The sequence below is a fragment of the Nerophis lumbriciformis genome, linkage group LG03, assembly GCF_033978685.3.
Source record: "Nerophis lumbriciformis linkage group LG03, RoL_Nlum_v2.1, whole genome shotgun sequence".
Classification (NCBI taxonomy): domain Eukaryota; kingdom Metazoa; phylum Chordata; class Actinopteri; order Syngnathiformes; family Syngnathidae; genus Nerophis; species Nerophis lumbriciformis.
Genome location: NC_084550.2, coordinates 65,207,712 through 65,226,656, shown reverse-complemented (window position 1 = coordinate 65,226,656; position 18,945 = coordinate 65,207,712). Strand labels below are relative to the sequence as shown.

At 39.1% G+C, this 18,945-nt stretch overlaps 1 protein-coding gene across 3 annotated transcripts in view; it reads left to right on the top strand.

The window, feature by feature from the left end:
- The window catches only part of st3gal3b (ST3 beta-galactoside alpha-2,3-sialyltransferase 3b), a 223,481-nt gene that overhangs the window by 128,019 nt on the left and 76,517 nt on the right, over positions 1-18,945 (top strand). For all 3 annotated transcript variants that reach the window (XM_061941399.2, XM_061941391.2, XM_061941383.2), the window contains 3 exons: positions 11,305-11,368; positions 11,455-11,550; positions 17,845-18,031. In XM_061941399.2, coding sequence (XP_061797383.1) covers positions 11,305-11,368; positions 11,455-11,550; positions 17,845-18,031 — 347 coding nt within the window. The remainder of the gene's footprint in view (positions 1-11,304; positions 11,369-11,454; positions 11,551-17,844; positions 18,032-18,945) is intronic.

The window sequence follows — 18,945 nt, the reverse complement described above, 5'->3', positions numbered from 1 at the left end:
AAACCGTTTATCAACAACACCCAGAAACACCGTCGGCTTCGCTGGGCCTGAGCTCATCTAAGATGGACTGATACAAAGTGGAAAAGTGTTCTGTGGTCTGACGAGTCCACATTTCAAATTGTTTTTGGAAACTGTGGACGTCGTGTCCTCCGGACTAAAGAGGAAAAGAACCATCCGGATTGTTATAGGCGCAAAGTTGAAAAGCCAGCATCTGTGATGGTATGGGGGTGTATTAGTGCCCAAGACATGGGTAACTTACACATCTGTGAAGGCGCCATTAATGCTGAAAGGTACATACAGGTTTTGGAGCAACATATGTTGCCATCCAAGCAAAGTTACCATGGACGCCCCTGCTTATTTCAGCAAGACAATGCCAAGCCACGTGTTACATCAACGTGGCTTCATAGTAAAAGAGTGCGGGTACTAGACTGGCCTGCCTGTAGTCCAGACCTGTCTCCCATTGAAAATGTGTGGCGCATTATGAAGCCTAAAATAGCACAACGGAGACCCCCGGACTGTTGAACAACTTAAGCTGTACATCAAGCAAGAATGGGAAAGAATTCCACCTGAGAAGCTTAAAAAAATGTGTCTCCTCAGTTCCCAAACGTTTACTGAGTGTTGTTAAAAGGAAAGGCCATGTAACACAGTGGTGAACATGCCCTTTCCCAACTACTTTGGCACGTGTTGCAGCCATGAAATTTTAAGTTAATTATTATTTGCAAAAAATAAAAAATAAAGTTTGAGTTTGAACATCAAATATGTTGTCTTTGTAGTGCATTCAACTGAATATGGGTTGACAAGGATTTGCAAATCATTGTATTCCGTTTATATTTACATCTAACACAATTTCCCAACTCGTATGGAAACGGGGTTTGTATATTGCAGCCTCCTGCGATAACGATATCCCAATAAGTTAATTGGCATATAAATGAGAGTACAACCATTTTGAACTGTTAATTTGGCTGCTTATGCATGCGGTAACATATTGCGTCATTTCTATGTGTTAAAAAGCAATTAGCACTGTTTCGTCTTTTGTTTGGTTAGTTTTGGTTTTCAACTTATATTCAATTGAATAGACTGCAAAGACAAGATATTTAATGTTCGAACTGGTAAACTTTATTTTTTGCAAATATTAGCTGATTTGGAATTTGATGCCTGCAACATGTTTAAAAAAAGCTGGCACAAGTGGCAAAAAAGACTGAGAAAGTTGAGGAATGCTCATCAAACACTTATTTGGAACATCCCACAGGTGAACAGGCGAATTGGGAACAGGTGGGTGCCATGATTGGGTATGAAAGCAGCTTCCATGAAATGTTCAGTCATTCACAAACAAGGATGGGGCGAGGGTCACCACTTTGTCAACAAATACCTGGGTGAAGTCATAGCGAAGTCCAGACCTGTCTCCCATTGAAAATGTGTGGCGCATTATGAAGCCTAAAATACCACAACGGAGACCCCCGGACTGTTGAACAACTTAAGCTGTACATCAAGCAAGAATGGGAATGAATTCCACCTGAAAAACTTAAAAAATGTGTCTCCTCAGGTCCCAAACGTTTACTGAGTGTTGTTAAAAGGAAAGGCCATGTAACACAGTGGTAAAAACGCCCCTGTGACAACTTTTTTGCAATGTGTTGCTGCCATTCAATTCTAAGTTAATGATTATTTGCAAAAAAAAATGAAGTTTCTCAGTTCAAACATTAAATATCTTGTCTTTGCAGTCTATTCAATTGAATATAAGTTGAAAAGGATTTGCAAATCATTGTATTCTGTTTTTATTTACCATTTACACAACGTGCCAACTTCACTGATTTTGAGTTTTGTATTATAGCATTTTGAGCAAAATAAATGAAATATATGAAATATAAGCAACAATTACTATTGGCTCTGATATAAATGTGAATTAGTGAAGGGAATTATATTTATATAGCGCTTTTCTCAAGAGACCCAAAGCGCTTTACATAGGGAAACCCATTATCTACATCTTTTAAGCTACATTTAAACCAGTGTGGGGCTCGAACCTGGAACCCTTAAGTTGCTGGCGTGGACGCTCTACCATCTGAGCCACACAGCCCATTAGGTGTTTGTGCTCCCAAGTCTTAGGATACAGGTGGACTTTAATGCTGCAGTTTTACAAATAACAATTTTGTAAGAACAGAAATTACAATTCAAGAACTCTAGCTTAGTGGTTAGCATGGCTTTTAGTATCCTTATATGGTGCATATTTAACTCTTCCTCATCCTCCAGTGATAACACTTTTAACAACACTACTTTATTTGCCACCACGGAGGTGACTCTTCGTGACTTAAAAAGCAGCTTTACACTCTGGAGGAACGTTAGCCGTTAGCAGTGTCCCTATCAGATTTAAGGGACACAGCTAGAATGTCATCAGGCTGCATTATCACTATATGACGATAGTAGTAAGAAAAATATAATTTGTATTGTGGGCGGTATAGCTCGGTTGGTAGAGCGGCCGTGCCAGCAACTTGAGGGTTGCAGGTTCGATTCCCGCTTCCGCCATCCTAGTCACTGCTGTTGTGTCCTTGGGCAAGACACTTTACCCACCTGCTCCCAGTGCCAACCACACTGGTTTAAATGTAACTTAGATATTGGGTTTCACTATGTAAAGCGCTTTGAGTCACTAGAGAAAAGCGCTATATAAATATAATTCGCTTCACTATTGTGTATATCAGGGGTGCTCACACTTTTTCTGCAGGCGAGCTACTTTTCAATTGATCAAGTCGTGGGGATCTACCTCATTCATATATATAATTTATATTTACTTATTTATGAAATATATGTTTTTGTTAAGTTAAAGGTGTTTAATGATAATGCAAGCATGTTTAACACATAGTTAATATTGTTAATACATTAAAGGTGTTTAATGATAATACAAGTATGTTTAATACATATAGTTAATATTGTTAACAAGTTAAAGGTGTTTAAAGATAATGAAAGCATGTTTAACACATATAGTTAATATTGTTAAAAAATTAAAGGTGTTTAATGATAATACAAGTATGTTTAATACATATAGTTAATATTGTTAACAAGTTAAAGGTGTTTAAAGATAATGAAAGCATGTTTATAGTTAATATAGCACATATAGTTAATATTGTTAAAAAATTAAAGGTGTTTAATGATAATACAAGTATGTTTAATACATATAGTTAATATTGTTAACAAGTAAAAGGTGTTTAAAGATAATGAAAGCATGTTTAACACATATAGTTAATATTGTTAAAAAATTAAAGGTGTTTAATGATAATACAAGCATGTTTAATACATATAGTTAATATTGTTAACAACTTAAAGGTGTTTAAAGATAATACAAGCATGTTTAATACATATAGTTAATATTGTTAACAACTTAATGGTGTTTAAAGATCATACAAACATGTTTAATACATATAGTTAATATTGTTAATAAGTTAAAGGTGTTTAAAGATAATACAAGCATGTTTAACACATATAGATTCCTTTCTTTCATGAAGACAAGAATATATAAGTTGGTGTATTACCTGATTCTGATGACTTGCATTGATTGGAATCAGACAGTGGTGCTGATAATGTCCGCATTTTCGAATGGAGGAGAAAAAAAGTCCTCCTTTCTGTCCAATACCACATGAAAGTGGTTGGTTTTTGGCATCTTATTTGTCCAGCTTCCGTACTCCTTTGTATACACTTTACAAGAAATACATTGTCGGCAAACTCCGTAGCTTGCTAGCTTGTGCACGCCAGCTTTCTGAGACTCTTATTTTGGTAGCGCAACTGTGCAGTCGGTCTTTGGAGTTTTGACGACAGGTACGGCGCCAGAGTCTGTTGAAATAAAGTGTTTCTCGCCTTCCAGTCGTAATTTTAATGAGCTGGCAGCAGCCAGCGTCATCTCAGAAGACCCTCGGGTGCCGTGAATGTCAATCAAGTGACGTCATAGTGAAGATTTATGATCGCTCATTTTTAGGACTATTTTTTTAATGCCTGGCTGGTGATCGACTGACACACCCTCCGAGATCGACCGGTAGCTCGCGATCGACGTAATGAGCACCCCTGGTGTATATCGTTCAACCCCATTGTATTAGTGTAGAAAGGATCCCAAATTCTTGACACACATAAAAAAATAAATAAACCTTAATGCTCCTATATTATCCAAGCCATTGTTCTATGATGTCATTCATGATCATAATTTAAATTCTTATATAATTTCGCCTGGGACCTAAGTAGTCTGATATTATTGGTGGAAGAATTTCAAGTATGAGGCGCCCAAACATAGCGAGGAGCAGATGTAATGCATGTCAGGTCTAAAGCCGGAATCGTGACTCTTCAAAATAAAACGTTAAACATGGCAGGAATGTTCGCTATGACTAAACATCCCTGTTCTTCACCCTGCAATCAGCGGGGTTCTCGCCATGCAGGGAGATGAGTTCAATGTCACCCTCTTAACTGGGAGAATGTGCTTGTTTGAAAATGGCATTCCTCTTCTGAGTGCTTTTTATGGGAGCATTTCTTCATACACCCACGTACCTTTCCCAACCTCGCACGTCTCTTCCAGGTTTGCGCCTCTGAAAAAAACAGGTTTTTTTTCTTCCCGCAGTAGCTCCGTCGATTGTTGTTGTATTTGTCACTCTTTAAATCTAACTGAATCCTCTCCGCCAAGTCAGTTTAAAGGGGAACTGCACTTTTGTTTTAGTTTTTCAAGTGATATTTACGTACTTGGCTCATTTCAAGCATACGCCACCTTAATTTCAATCACATCACTAAATCACTGCAGACTTCGTAAGAGCTAACAAACATAATAAACATCACTTACTGTACAATAGAGATGCGCGGTTTGCAGACACAACCGCGGAGTCCGCGGATTATCCGCGGGTCGGGCGGTTGAAATAAAAAAAAAAAAAAGATTTTATCGTCGGGTCGGGCGGTTGAAATACAAAAAAATTAGATTTTAAATAGATTCAGGCGGGTGTCAGTTAAACCAATTCGGAAATATATATACATAGTTAAATGTTGTTACCCACATACGAAAAACAAGCAGGCACCTGCAGCATGCCACAACAGAAGAAGAAAAAAAAAGAGATGGCAACGCCGGCAGCAAACGTGGTACGCGACAAACTAAAAAAGGGAATACTAAAGACCAGGGGAAAAAAGGCCAGAGAAGTTCAGCGTGGACTCGTTTTTATGAGGTTGTAAATCAGGATGATAGTAATGCTGGCTACGTGATTTGCAAGAGCTGCGGCGCTGTTTATGTCTACGACAGTCACAAAACCGGGACATCTAACATGGTGCATCACATTTGTGCAAAACCCCGAATCTCCACAAACACCCTGAGCATGAGCAGTTTCGTCCGCCGTGATCCCAGAAGAGTGCCACAGGATGTTAAAACAAGATAGAACGCAGCTGCCTGCAGCAGTTTGAGTGGCACGAGCGCGCTTGGAGGTGCGCTCAGCGCGGCTCCCAGATGATTGCGCACTGGTGTGCGTCTGGTCCGTGACAGCGTGGCACGCATTGAATGTTTCTGCTGCATTGGATCAGTCTTTCTTTAACAGGCAAAAGCTTTATAACCTCACTAATGCCTTGCATTGTCTATATTAGATATATAACAACGGGCGGGTGGCGGATGGCGGGCGGGTGCGGTTTTGATTAAATGTTAGTTCGGGTGGATGGCGGATGGTTGACGACTTTTGTGATGCGGTTGCGGATGAAATAATTGCCTATCCGCGCATCTCTACTGTACAATGTCTGCTGTCACTAGGATGCTGACTGTTAGGATGTTGATATATTCTCGTTTAGAAGAAAAATGACTCAGTCAGGGGATGGAGCCAAGCGTTTTTTTGTGTCTGTCTTGCCATTTCCGGGTCTAAATTGGATGCCAAAGTGTCCCAGCTTGTCGGATTATGTCCTCATCCTTCTACTATCCAGGTGAGAGGCACCATTTATGGTCTAGAACAGGGGCATACTTGCCAACCCTCCCGGATTTTCCGGGAGACTCCCGAAATTCAGCGCCTCTCCCGAAAACCTCCCGGGACAAATTTTCCCGAAATTCAGGCGGACTCAGGTCCTCCACAATACAAAAAAGCGTACCTGCCCAATCACGTTATAACTGTAGAATGATGGAGGGCGAGTTCTTGGTTTCTTATGTGGGTTTATTGTTAGGCAGTTTCATTAACGTCCTCCCAGCGTGGTAACAACACACAACAACAGTAGTCACTTTTTTGTATACAGTAAAGCAGTTTGTCTGCCGTAAACAGCAATGTTGTGACACTCTTAAACAGGACAATACTGCCATCTAGTGCATTTGATTAAAGCACTTTTGTGCGTGCCACACAGCAATGCATCATCAGAGAGGGTGTTCAGCATGGTTAGAAAAATGGTGACAGAGAATAGAACAAGGATGGACAATTCAACCCTTAACTCAACAATGAGTAGATGAGTGTTATGTGTGTGTGTATGTGTGTAAATAAATGAACACTGAAATTCAAGTTTTTATTTTATTTATATATATATATATATATATATATATATATAATTAAAAAAAAAAAATATATATATATATATATATATATATATATGAAATACTTGACTTGGTGAATTCTAGCTGTAAATATACTCCTCCCCTTTTAGCCACGCCCCCACCCCCACCCCTCCCCCCACCTCCTGAAATCGGAGGTCTCAAGGTTGGCAAGTATGAACAGGGGTGTCAAACTCATTTTAGCTCAGGGGCCACATGGAGGAAAATCTGTGCACATGTGGGCCAGACTATTAAAATCATGGCATTAAAACTAAAAAATAAAGACAACTTCAGACAGTTTTCTTTGTCTTACTTTGGCCAAAAATAGAACAAACACATTCTGGAAATATTACAATAAAAATGTAGAAAAAAATACCGGCAGCGGTAAAGTTTAGATCCATGAAGGAAAGAAGATGATGTCCGAAGGGATGTCCGATAAATGCTTTATAATGTAATATCGGAAATTATCGTTATCGGTTTCAAAATTATCGGTATGGGTTTCAAAAAGTAAAATGTATGACATTTTAAAACGCCGCTGTGTACACGGATGTAGGGAGAAGTACAGAGCGCCAATAAACCTTAAAGGCACTGCCTTTGCGTGCCGGCCCAATCACATATCTACGGCTTTTCACAAACACAAGTGAATGCAAGGCATAATTGGTCAACAGGCATACAGGTCACACTAAGGGTGGCCGTATAAACAACATTAACACTGTTACAAATATGCGCCACTCTGTGAACCCACACCAAACAAGAATGACAAACACATTTCGGGAGAACATCCGCACCGTAACACAACATAAACACAACAGAACAAATACCCAGAACCCCCTGCAGCACTAACTCTTCCGGGACGCTACAATATACACCCCCCAACCCCGCCTACCACAACTTCCTCCGGTTCTCTGAGGGAGAGCATGTCCCAAATTCCAAGCTGCTGTTTTGAGGCATGTTAAAAAAAAGAATGCACTTTGTGACTTCAATAAATATGGCAGTGCCATGTTGGCACTTTTTTCCATAACTTGAGTTGATTTGTTTTGGAAAACCTTGTTACATTGTTTAATGCATCCAGCGGGGCATCACAACAAAATTAGGCATAATAATGTGTTAATTCCACGACTGTATATATCGGTAGTGGTTGATATCGGAATCGGTAATTAAGAGTTGAACAATATCGGAATATCGGATATCGGCAAAAAGGCCATTATCGGACATGTCTAGTTTTTTCGTGTCTGTCTTGCCATTTCCGGGTCTGAATTGGATGTCAAAGTGTCCCAGCTTGTACTCATCCTTCTACTATCCAGGTGAGAAGCACTATTTATGGTCTAGAACAGGGGTGTCAAACTAATTTTAGCTCAGGGGCCACATGGAGGAAAATCTGTGCACATGTGGGCCGGACTATTAAAATCATGGCATTAAAACTAAAAAATAAAGACAACTTCAGATAGTTTTGGCCAAAAATAGAACAAACACATTCTGAAAATATTACAATAAAAATATAGAAAAAAATACCGGCAGCGGTTAAGTTTAGATACATGAAGGAAAGAAGAAAGTGAATTAATGTTTTTAACTGAATACATTTACATATGCATAATTTTAATGGTGTATTTGTTTAATGAATGAACGTTTATGACGACCTTTTCCCAAAACACAATGTAGAATGTGAGATACAACAGGATAATGCATACATTTATCATTTGTTTTCAAAACGCTTACAAAAAAGTGGGACCCCAAAAATGTACTGTGGGACCCCATTTTTATGACTTGATTGGGTCCCTGGGACCCCATTTTGAAAATTCTTACCGCCAACACTGATGGAGTATTGCTGCGTGCAAAACAGCAGCCTGGCTGTGGCCTGCGGGCCGGCTCCAATACTAAACAAATATCATCCCGGTGGCCATAGATAATTAATTTGCGGGTCTGATCTGGCCCACGGGCCTTGACTTTGACACCCCTCGTCTAGAATAAACTCTCACAAGCTCCGAGGCAAGAAAGCAGTCCACATACCCACACAAGATAGTTACCTTTTTGTGATCATGGTGCTGCTATAGTTCGTCTGCGTTAGCACTTATAATAACAATATCACTATTTGTTAATATTAAAGTTATTTAGAGTGCTTTATGGGCAGAAAATAGAGCAGTGTTTTTCAACCACTAGTGTGCCGTGAGAAATTACACAACCACCTAATTGGTCCAAAAAATATTTTTTGCAAATCAATAATTCTAATCTTCAAATAATGTGCCGATGGTTAGTGTCTGTGCTGTGTAGAACTGGGCAGGGTAACCATGTAATACTCCATGTCAGTAGGTGGCAGCAGGTAATTAATTGCTTTGTAAAAGTCGGAATGTGTCGGGTGAGACGAGGATGGTTTGTTGTGATCCCAATATGCAGAGCACAGCGAGAGGTAGCGTGCAGGTAAAAAGGTATGTAATGCTTAAACCAAAAATGAACGAAAGGGAAAGGAAAGAGGCAATGGCTATGCAAAGCGAAAGTAAAACTGAAATGGCTACAAAGTCAACAGAAACAAAATGCTGGACGACAGCAAAAACTTACGGCGTCCACAAAGTACATGACAATCAACAATGTCCACACAAAGAAGGATAGCAACAACTTAAATAGTCTTGCTTGCTAATAGGGATGTCCCGATCCAGGTTTTTGCACTTCCGATCCGATACCGATATTGTTTTTGCATTTCCGATACCGATACTGACCGATACTGGCCTATCAGAGCATGTATTAAAGTTTAAAGTTATTTAGCCTACTTAGTTGTCAGAATCATGTTGAAAAGGGTTTTAGTACTCTTGATAACAACTAGCCAGCTGAATTAGGGGAGTTTGAATAATACACAATGGTTGGTAACAAGAAACTGACCTGTTTATTCAAGGATAAACAAAAAAATAGACAAAATTATACATGACAAACAGAAATGGCATCATTGAACTAGGGCTGGGCGATATGGCCTTTTTTTAATATTGCGATATTTTAAGGCCATATTGCGATACACAATATATATCTCGATATTTTGCCTTAGCCTTGAATGAACACTTGATGCATATAATCACAGCAGTATGATGATTCTATGTGTTTTGATTGATTGAGACTTTTATTAGTAGGTTGCACAGTGAAGTACATATTCCATACAATTGACCACTAAATGGTAACACCCCAATAAGTTTTTCAACTTGTTTAAGTCGGGGTCCACTTAAATTGATTCATGATACAGATATATACTATCAGATATATACTATCATCATAATACAGTCATCACACAAGATAATCACTTTGAATTATTTACATTATTTATAATCCAGGGTGTGGAGGGGGGCGCCGGATGTAAGTGTCAAAAAGACAGCCAAAAGAGTTTGATATGAGAATAAATCTAAAGTTAAAATATAGGGTAGAAATGCACCCATTTGCAGGAAATGTAGTCTTGATTTTCAAAATTTTCTTTCAAGGCTTGCATGTCTACATTAAAACATTATTCTTCATACTGCATTAATATATGCTACTTTTAAACTTTCTTGCAGAGAAGGAAATCACAACTAAAAAAATCACAAATTTTTTCATACGGTGTTGATGTGGAAATTTTTGCCTCTGCATTTTGATGGTGTGGACGTGTGGCACCGAATGGAGATAAGCGTCTCAACAGACGTCACAATATTTGAACAATGATGACGAAAACTGTTTTCTCTGTCGTGTCCGTGTGTCGAAAATTGTTATGCGCTTATTTTTTTATTTGATTTTGTGCGTGGCATAGATTTGCTATGCGCAGAGGACGCTTAAACAGTGCGCAATTGCACAGGCAAGCACCTTAGAGGGAGCGTTGCTCGCACGGCTGCGCTAGCATCACAGCTAACGTTAGCCATGCTGCTACCTCTCTGCTCGGGGAGGACGTATACGTATGTGACGTATGTCGTGACAGTATGTGACGTGTGTCGTGACAATATGTGACGTGTGTAAGAAGGTGTATTTGCTGTCTGTGAGAGGGAGACACAGGAAAGAGTGAGAAGAGCCTGTCGTGTAATGCCAGCAGCTAAAAGCAACCGCGTGAGAATCCACAGACCTGTGGATGTGTTGAAGGTGTGCTGGAAAATGCGGAACGGAAATTAGGGAGCAGCAGAAAAGTGGAATGTATTATTTAAATAGGTGCGTTGGAAAACACGACCGGAGTTATTTTTTAAACTGGATCTGGATCGGCATTTTCCCATGCCTTGCCGATACGCAATTTTTGGCAAATATCGGCAGCCGATCCGATCCAAATATCGGATCGGGACATCCCTACTTGCTAACACAAAGCAGGTGCGGGGAATAGCACTCAAAGGAAGACATGAAACTGCTACAGGAAAACACCAACAAAACAGGAAGGGCCACCAAAATAACAGCGCAAGACAGGAACTAAAGCACAACACACAGGAAAACACAAACAAACTCAAAATAAGGCACGACGACCTGGTGGAGTTTCATTTTTAACGTTTTCTGCTGGTGGCGTGCCTCCGGATTTTTTTATGAAAGAAAATGTGCCTTGTCTCAAAAAAGGTTGACAAACACTGGAATAGAGGACCTAGAATAGTGGATTTTATGTACGTTGATTTGCCAGCTAGAAGGCATTAAAAAATTAATTTGTCTTGTCTCTCATGATTGTGACTGATGGGCAAAATTCCCAAAAAATTGCAGTTCCCCTTCAAGACCACCTTTTTTATAGCGACCTGTAGCTGTATCTGAAATCCTTGGCAGTTTATTTGAAACAAGTATGCGCATATGTTTGTTTTTGTATTCATGGTAGTCATCTCTTGATTTTGCAGAGAGAATCATTGACAGCATTTTGACCACCACCAAAAACTTTGGACTTGGAGACGAGCTGGACAGGTAAGTTGACCCTCCGTCGCCGTGAAAAGGAACTCAGTCATTGCATTTGACCTTGGCCACTGATCCTTAACCCGTTTGCCTTTCAGTCTCAGCTGTAAAAGATGTATCATTGTGGGAAATGGAGGCATCCTATCCGACAAGTCGCTGGGTTCCGTTATAGACGACTATGATGTCGTGGTCAGGTGAGACACAACTCTCTAAGACACGATAGTACTGGTACTTTGCTTTTTATTCATTGATTAAACAAGGAATGCGCATATTACCAGCGGTAATATAAAATATTGTGATAATTGCGATTATCATGTTTAGCGCATTATAGGCCCAATTTAATAAAGGTTTGCGTGTACTACAATATGCAATATGATTTATCAACATTCATCGTTTTGGGAGCACTATTTAGCGTTTTATTTAGCACTTGTGAAAAGGACGTGCTATCTGACACAGACACGTGCTGTGAGAAAAGAGGACAGTGCGTGCCGTCTTATTTGGACTGACAGAAATAAAATGTCTATTCAGCAATTTCCTTTTATAATTTTATGGCCGCTGGATGACTTGAAAGTGCTGATTAAAATAAATTCAATTGATGCGTTTTTTTTCCTCTGTTGGTGTTGTTTTTTTAAATTTAGGAAATGTATCACTATTATATCTCCTAGGGCTGGACGTTTAAGGCAAAAATAATAATCACAATCATTTTTATATTGTAATGACAATTAATTAATTATTCATTTGAAATCATGAGTGAGTATTGTATCACCAAAATGCAACTTTAAATATAGTTTTCTTTTAAAAAATGGATATCAATTAGTAACAAGTAAACCACAACAAGTACAATAATTGCAATAACAATACATTTAAATAATAGATAAAAAAAAAAACCATTTAGTTTTTCCATTTAAAATGTGTTTTTTTTTTTTTCAACTTTTTTTTTATTGGCATTTTCAAATAGACAGAAAAAAGTGCAAGTCGAAACAGTACAATTTTAAAGTCAGTAAATTATTCACACCCTTTCCCTTAAAACCCAAACCACCCACCCACCCTCCCACCCCACTCAGGTCCCACCAACGAGGGACAAATGGCACAATTATATAACAAGTAAGACGACAAAGACAGACACATTCTCACTCACACACACACACACACACACACACACACACACACACACACACACACACACACACACACACACATACGAGGCCAGAGACAGACAGACGGGTTGAAAAGGAGAGAGAGGGAGAAAAAAAAAATATATATATATATATAAATATATATAATAATAATAATAAAATAAAAATAAACATTTAATGATAATAATAATAATAATAATATATAATAAAATAAAAATAGAATAAAAATAATACTAATAAATAAAAAGGAGATTATTCCTCATCTGCGTCTGGGCATTGGTCAAGAGAGTTGACATACATTTAAAATGTTTTTAATTCAGTTTTTTACCTTTTACATTTATTTTAACACCATAGAGTGTGCCATTTTGTGTAAAATTAAATTGATTAAAATGTTAATTAAATGCAAAAATCCTCACATTTATTGGTGTGATACGTCTTTGGACAATTGTGACTAGGTCAAAGTATAATCATTTTGTAAATGTATCAATAAGTTCTTTAAATACGGTACATTATGCTTGTGCAAGGTACTTTTTGGAAACCTTTATTGTGATAGTGCAGTCAGACCAGATGTTAAAGTACCAATGATTGTCTCACACACACTAGATGTGGCGAAATTATTCTCTGCATTTGACCTATCACCCTTGATCACCCCCTGGGAGGTGAGGGGAGCAGTGAGCAGCAGCGGTGGCCGCGGCTGGGAATAATTTTTGGTGATTTAACCCCCGATTCCAACCCTTGATGCTGAGTGCCAAGCAGGGAGGTAATGGCTCCCATTTTTATAGTCTTTGGTATGACTCGGCCGGGGTTTGAACTCACGACCTACCGATCTCAGGGCGGACACTCTAACCACTATGGCGCGCCGCGCTATTATTATGAAGGGGGGAAGTGTGCTGTGCTGTTCTCAGCTTGACGGGTAAAGAGGCGACTCGCTTGAGAAGAGCGACGACTGTTTGTACGTTGATGTTACATCGATCAATCAAACTTTAAATCTGTAACGTTACTGTGTCTGTATGTCTGCCAGTTGTCTCGCCTTCTCTTGCTTGACTGAGAGCGACAACACAGTACAAAGTTAGTATGTAGCCACGGTGAAAAAGAGGTCTCACTCCGTCATGAAACTAGTGATGTGAGCGACTTTAAATAGATTAATTATATCTAACAGTGTAAAATATTCATTATAAACTTAAAGACGTATCAGAAGTATGTTTATGGTTTCTATAAGTTTCAATGTTATCTTGTTTTTAGTGTAGATAGACAGTTTATTTTACAAACCCCGTTTCCATATGAGTTGGGAAATTGTGTTAGATGTAAATATAAACGGAATACAATGATTTGCAAATCCTTTTCAACCCATATTCAATTGAATGCACTACAAAGACAAGATATTTCATGTTCAAACTCATAAACTTTTTTTTTTTTTTTTGCAAATAATTAACTTAGAATTTCATGGCTGCAACACGTGCCAAAGTAGTTGGGAAAGGGCTTGTTCACCACTGTGTTACATCACCTTTTCTTTTAACAACACTCAATAAACGATTGGGAACTGAGGAAACTAATTGTTGAAGGTTTGAAAGTGGAATTCTTTCCCATTCTTGTTTTATGTAGAGCTTCAGTCGTTCAACAGTCCGGGGTCTCCGCTGTCGTATTTTACGCTTCATAATGCGCCACACATTTTCGATGGGAGACAGGTCTGGACTGCAGGCGGGCCAGGAAAGTACCCGCACTCTTTTTTTACGAAGCCACGCTGTTGTAACACGTGCTGAATGTGGCTTGGCATTGTCTTGCTGAAATAAGCAGGGGATTCCATGAAAAAGACGGCGCTTAGATGGCAGCATATGTTGTTCCAAAACCTGTATGTACCTTTCAGTATTAATGGTGCCTTCACAGATGTGTAAGTTACCCATGCCTTGGGCACTAATGCACCCCCATACCATCACAGATGCTGGCTTTTGAACTTTGCGTCGATAACAGTCTGGATGGTTCGCTTCCCCTTTGGTCCGGATGACACAATGTCAAATATTTCCAAAAACAATTTGAAATGTGGACTCGTCAGACCACAGAACACTTTTCCACTTTGCATGAGTCCATCTTAGATGATCTCGGGCCCAGAGAAGCCGGCGGCATTTCTGGATGTTGTTGATAAATGGCTTTCGCTTTACATAGTAGAGCTTTAACTTGCACTTATAGATGTAGCGACCAACTGTATTTAGTGACAGTGGGTTTCTGAAGTGTTCCTGAGCCCATGTGGTGATATCCTTTACACACCGATGTCGGTTTTTGATACAGTGCCGTCTGAGGGATCGAAGGTCACGGTCATTCAATGTTGGTTTCCGGCCATGCCGCTTACGTGGAGTGATTTCTCCAGATTCTCTGAACCTTTTGATGATATTATGGAGCGTAGATGTTGAAATCCCTAAATTTCTTGCAATTGCACTTTGAGAAACGTTGTTCTTAAACTGTTTGACTATTTGCTCACGCAGTTGTGGACAAAGGGGTGTACCTCGCCCCATCCTTTCTTGTGAAAGATTTTTTGGGAAGCTGTTTTTATACCCAATCATGGCACCCACCTGTTCCCAATTAGCCTGCACACCTGTGGGATGTTCCAAATAAGTGTTTGATGAGCATTCCTCAACTTTATCAGTATTTATTGCCACCTTTCCCAACTTCTTTGTCACGTGTTGCTGGCATCAAATTCTAAAGTTAATGATTAATTGCAACAAAAAAAAAAAATGTTTATCAGTTTGAACATCAAATATGTTGTCTTTGTAGCATATTCAACTGAATATGGGTTGAAAAGGATTTGCAAATCATAGTATTCCGTTTATATTTACATCTAACACAATTTCCCAACTCATATGGAAACGGGGTTTGTACATTATAACACATCTGTGAATTAATATAGTGATATTACATGTACATTGTATTTAAAAGTTTCTCTCTCAGGCAAACACCGAGGTGCTAATGCATGCTTTTATTTCCTGTCCTTAGACTGTTATAATGCTCTCTGGCCCTCCCAAAAAGCATATCGGACGTCAGCTGCACGCATGCTGACGAGGACCAGAGGGCGGGAGCACATTACACCAGTTTTAAAGTCGCTACATTGGGCCTCCCCCGCCCCTTCTTTTTAACATATCTGTCTTAAAAAAAATGTAAAGCATTTAAAAGAAAACGCCTCAAGTTCAGGGCTTTTCTCAGCATTTTGTAGGGATTCGTTAATTACAGAGCATATTTAATCATCTTTTAAACATCACTATGTATTACTATATTCCTTTGTTTGGAAAATGACCAATACTGTATTTTTCGGACTATAAGTCGCACCGGAGTATAAGTCGCACCTGCCAAAAATGCATAATAAAGAAGGAAAAAAACATATATCAGTCGCACTGGAGTATAAGTCGCATGTTTTGGGGAAATTGATTTGATAAAACCCAACACCAAGAATAGACATTTGAAAGGCAATTTAAAATAAACAAAGAATAGTGAACAACAGGCTGAATAAGTGTACGTTATATGAGGCATAAATAACCAACTGGTATGTTAACGTAACATATTATGGTAAGAGACATTCAAATAACTATAACATATAGAACATGCTATACGTTTACCAAACAATCTGTCACTCCTAATCGCTAAATCCCATGAAATCTTATACGTCTAGTCTCTTACGTGAATGAGATAAATAATATTATTTGATATTTTACGCTAATGTGTTAATAATTTCACACATAAGTCGCTCCTGAGTATAAGTCACACACCCGGCCAAACTATGAAAAAAACTGCGACTTATAGTCCGAAAAATACGGTACATGTCATTAACTGTATTTTTTCCTTTCATCTGTTAACCGTCCAAGACAGAAAGTTTGTCAACACGTTCTCAAATTCGTCAATAAATAATGAATGTGTTAATCCTAGTGATAAAAGCAGCCATGTGCAGGTGTGGTGTGTGTCGCTAAAGTGCTTCATTTGTTGCTGCTCTGAAGTAATATTTACTAGAGATGTCCGATAATGGCTTTTTTGCCGATATCCGATATTGTCCAACTCTTAATTACCGATTCCGATATCAACCGATACCGATATATACAGTCATGGAATTAACACATTATTATGCCTAATTTTGTTGTGATGCCCCGCTGGATGCATTAAACAATGTAACAAGGTTTTCCAAAATAAATCAACTCAAGTTATGGAAAAAAATGCCAACATGGCACTGCCATATTTATTATTGAAGTTTTTTTTAACATGCCTCAAAACAGCAGCTTGGAATTTGGGACATGCTCTCCCTGAGAGAGCATGAGGAAATTGAGGGGGGCGGGTAGGGGGTTGCGGGGGGTGTATATTGTGGCGTCCCGGAAGAGTTAGTGCTGCAAGGGGTTCTGGGTATTTGTTCTGTTGTGTTTATGTTGTGTTACGGTGCGGATGTTCTCCCGAAACGTGTTTGTCATTCTTGTTTGGTGTGGGTTCACAGTGTGGCGCATATTTGTAACAGTGTTAAAATTGTTTATATGGCCACCCTCAGTGTGACCTGTATGGCTGTTGACCAATTCCGATATCAACCGATACCGATATATACAGTCGTGGAATTAACACATTATTATGCCTAATTGTGTTGTGATGCCCCGCTGGATGCATTAAACAATGTAACAAGGTTTTCCAAAATAAATCAACTCAAGTTATGGGAAAAAAATGCCAACATGGCACTGCCATATTTATTATTGGAGTCACAAAATGCTTTTTTTTTTTTAACATGCCTCAAAACAGCAGCTTTGAATTTGGGACTCATGGAGCATGAGGAGGTTGTGGGAGGGGCCGGGGGGATGTATATTGTAGCGTCCCGGAAGAGTTAGTGCTGCACGGGGTTCTGGGTATTTGTTCTGTTGTGTTTATGTTGTGTTACGCTGCGGATGTTCTCCCGAAATGTGTTTGTCATTCTTGTTTGGTGTGGGTTCACAGTGTGGCGCATATTTGTAACAGTGTTAAGGTTGTTTATACGGCCACCCTCAGTCTGACCTGTACGGCTGTTGACCAAGTATGATTTGCATTCACTTGTGTGTGTGAAAAGCCATAGATATTATGTGATCGGGCCGGCACGCAAAGGCAGTGCCTTTAAGGTTTATTGGCGCTCTGTACTTCTCCCTACGTCCGTGTGCCGCTCCGTACAGCAGCGTTTTAAAAAGTCATACATTTTACTTTTTGAAACCGATACCGATAATTTCCGATATTACATTTTAAAGCATTTTTCGGCCGATAATATCGGCAGCCCGATATTATCGGACATCTCTAATATTTACTTTTGTGGACAAGAGTCGAGCTTCTTCTTAATCCTTTTGTTCCTATGGTTGGTGCACTCTTTTCCAGATTGAATGAAGCCCCGGTGGCCGGTTACAGCAAAGACGTCGGGACCAAAACTACACTAAGAATTACCTATCCAGAGGGAGCTATTCAGAAGCCTGAACATTATGAAAAGGATTCCCTTTTTGTGTTTTCTGCTTTCAAACCACCGGACTTCAAGTGGCTTCGGCAGATGGTCTTTAAGGAGAGACTGGTAAGAACACCCACGCTGATGTTGTGATCGTGAAGACGTGTGCATCATGCACTTTGTACGTGAGATTTGCTGTTTTCTACACATGCCTGTGTTATGTTAGGTGTGTCCCCTCCCCACAGATCACGTAAGTTATTTAAGGTTACCTTTTCTATAGAAAAGGCCTTGTCATTGTAATTAATCAACTAACTAGCCTTTTATGCAATCTTTACAATTCTCAGTAGCTCTCTAAATAATGCACAACAAAGCGTTCACATTACTCATGACTAGGGATGTCCCGATCCAGGTTTTTGTACTTACGATCCGATACCGATATTGTTTTTGCATTTCCGATCCGATACCGATACTGACCGATACCGATACTGGCCTATCCGAGCATGTATTAAAGTTTAAAGTTATTTAGCCTACTTAGTTGTCAGAATCATGTTGAAAAGGGTTTTAGTACTCTTGATAACAACTAGCCAGCTGAATTAGGGGAGTTTGAATAATACACAATGGTTGGTAACAAGAAACTGACCTGTTTATTCAAGGATAAACACAAAATAGACAAAATTATACATGACAAACAGAAATGGCATCATTGAACGAGGGCTGGGCGATATGGCCTTTTTTTAATATTGCGATATTTTAAGGCCATATTGCGATACACAATATACATCTAGATATTTTGCCTTAGCCTTGAATGAACACTTGATGCATATAATCACAGCAGTATGATGATTCTATGTGTTTTGATTGATTGATTGAGACTTTTATTAGTAGGTTGCACAGTGAAGTACATATTCCGTACAATTGACCACTAAATGGTAACACCCGAATACGTTTTTCAACTTGTTTAAGTCGGGGTCCACTTAAATTGATTCATGATACAGATATATACTATCAGATATATACTATCATCATAATACAGTCATCAC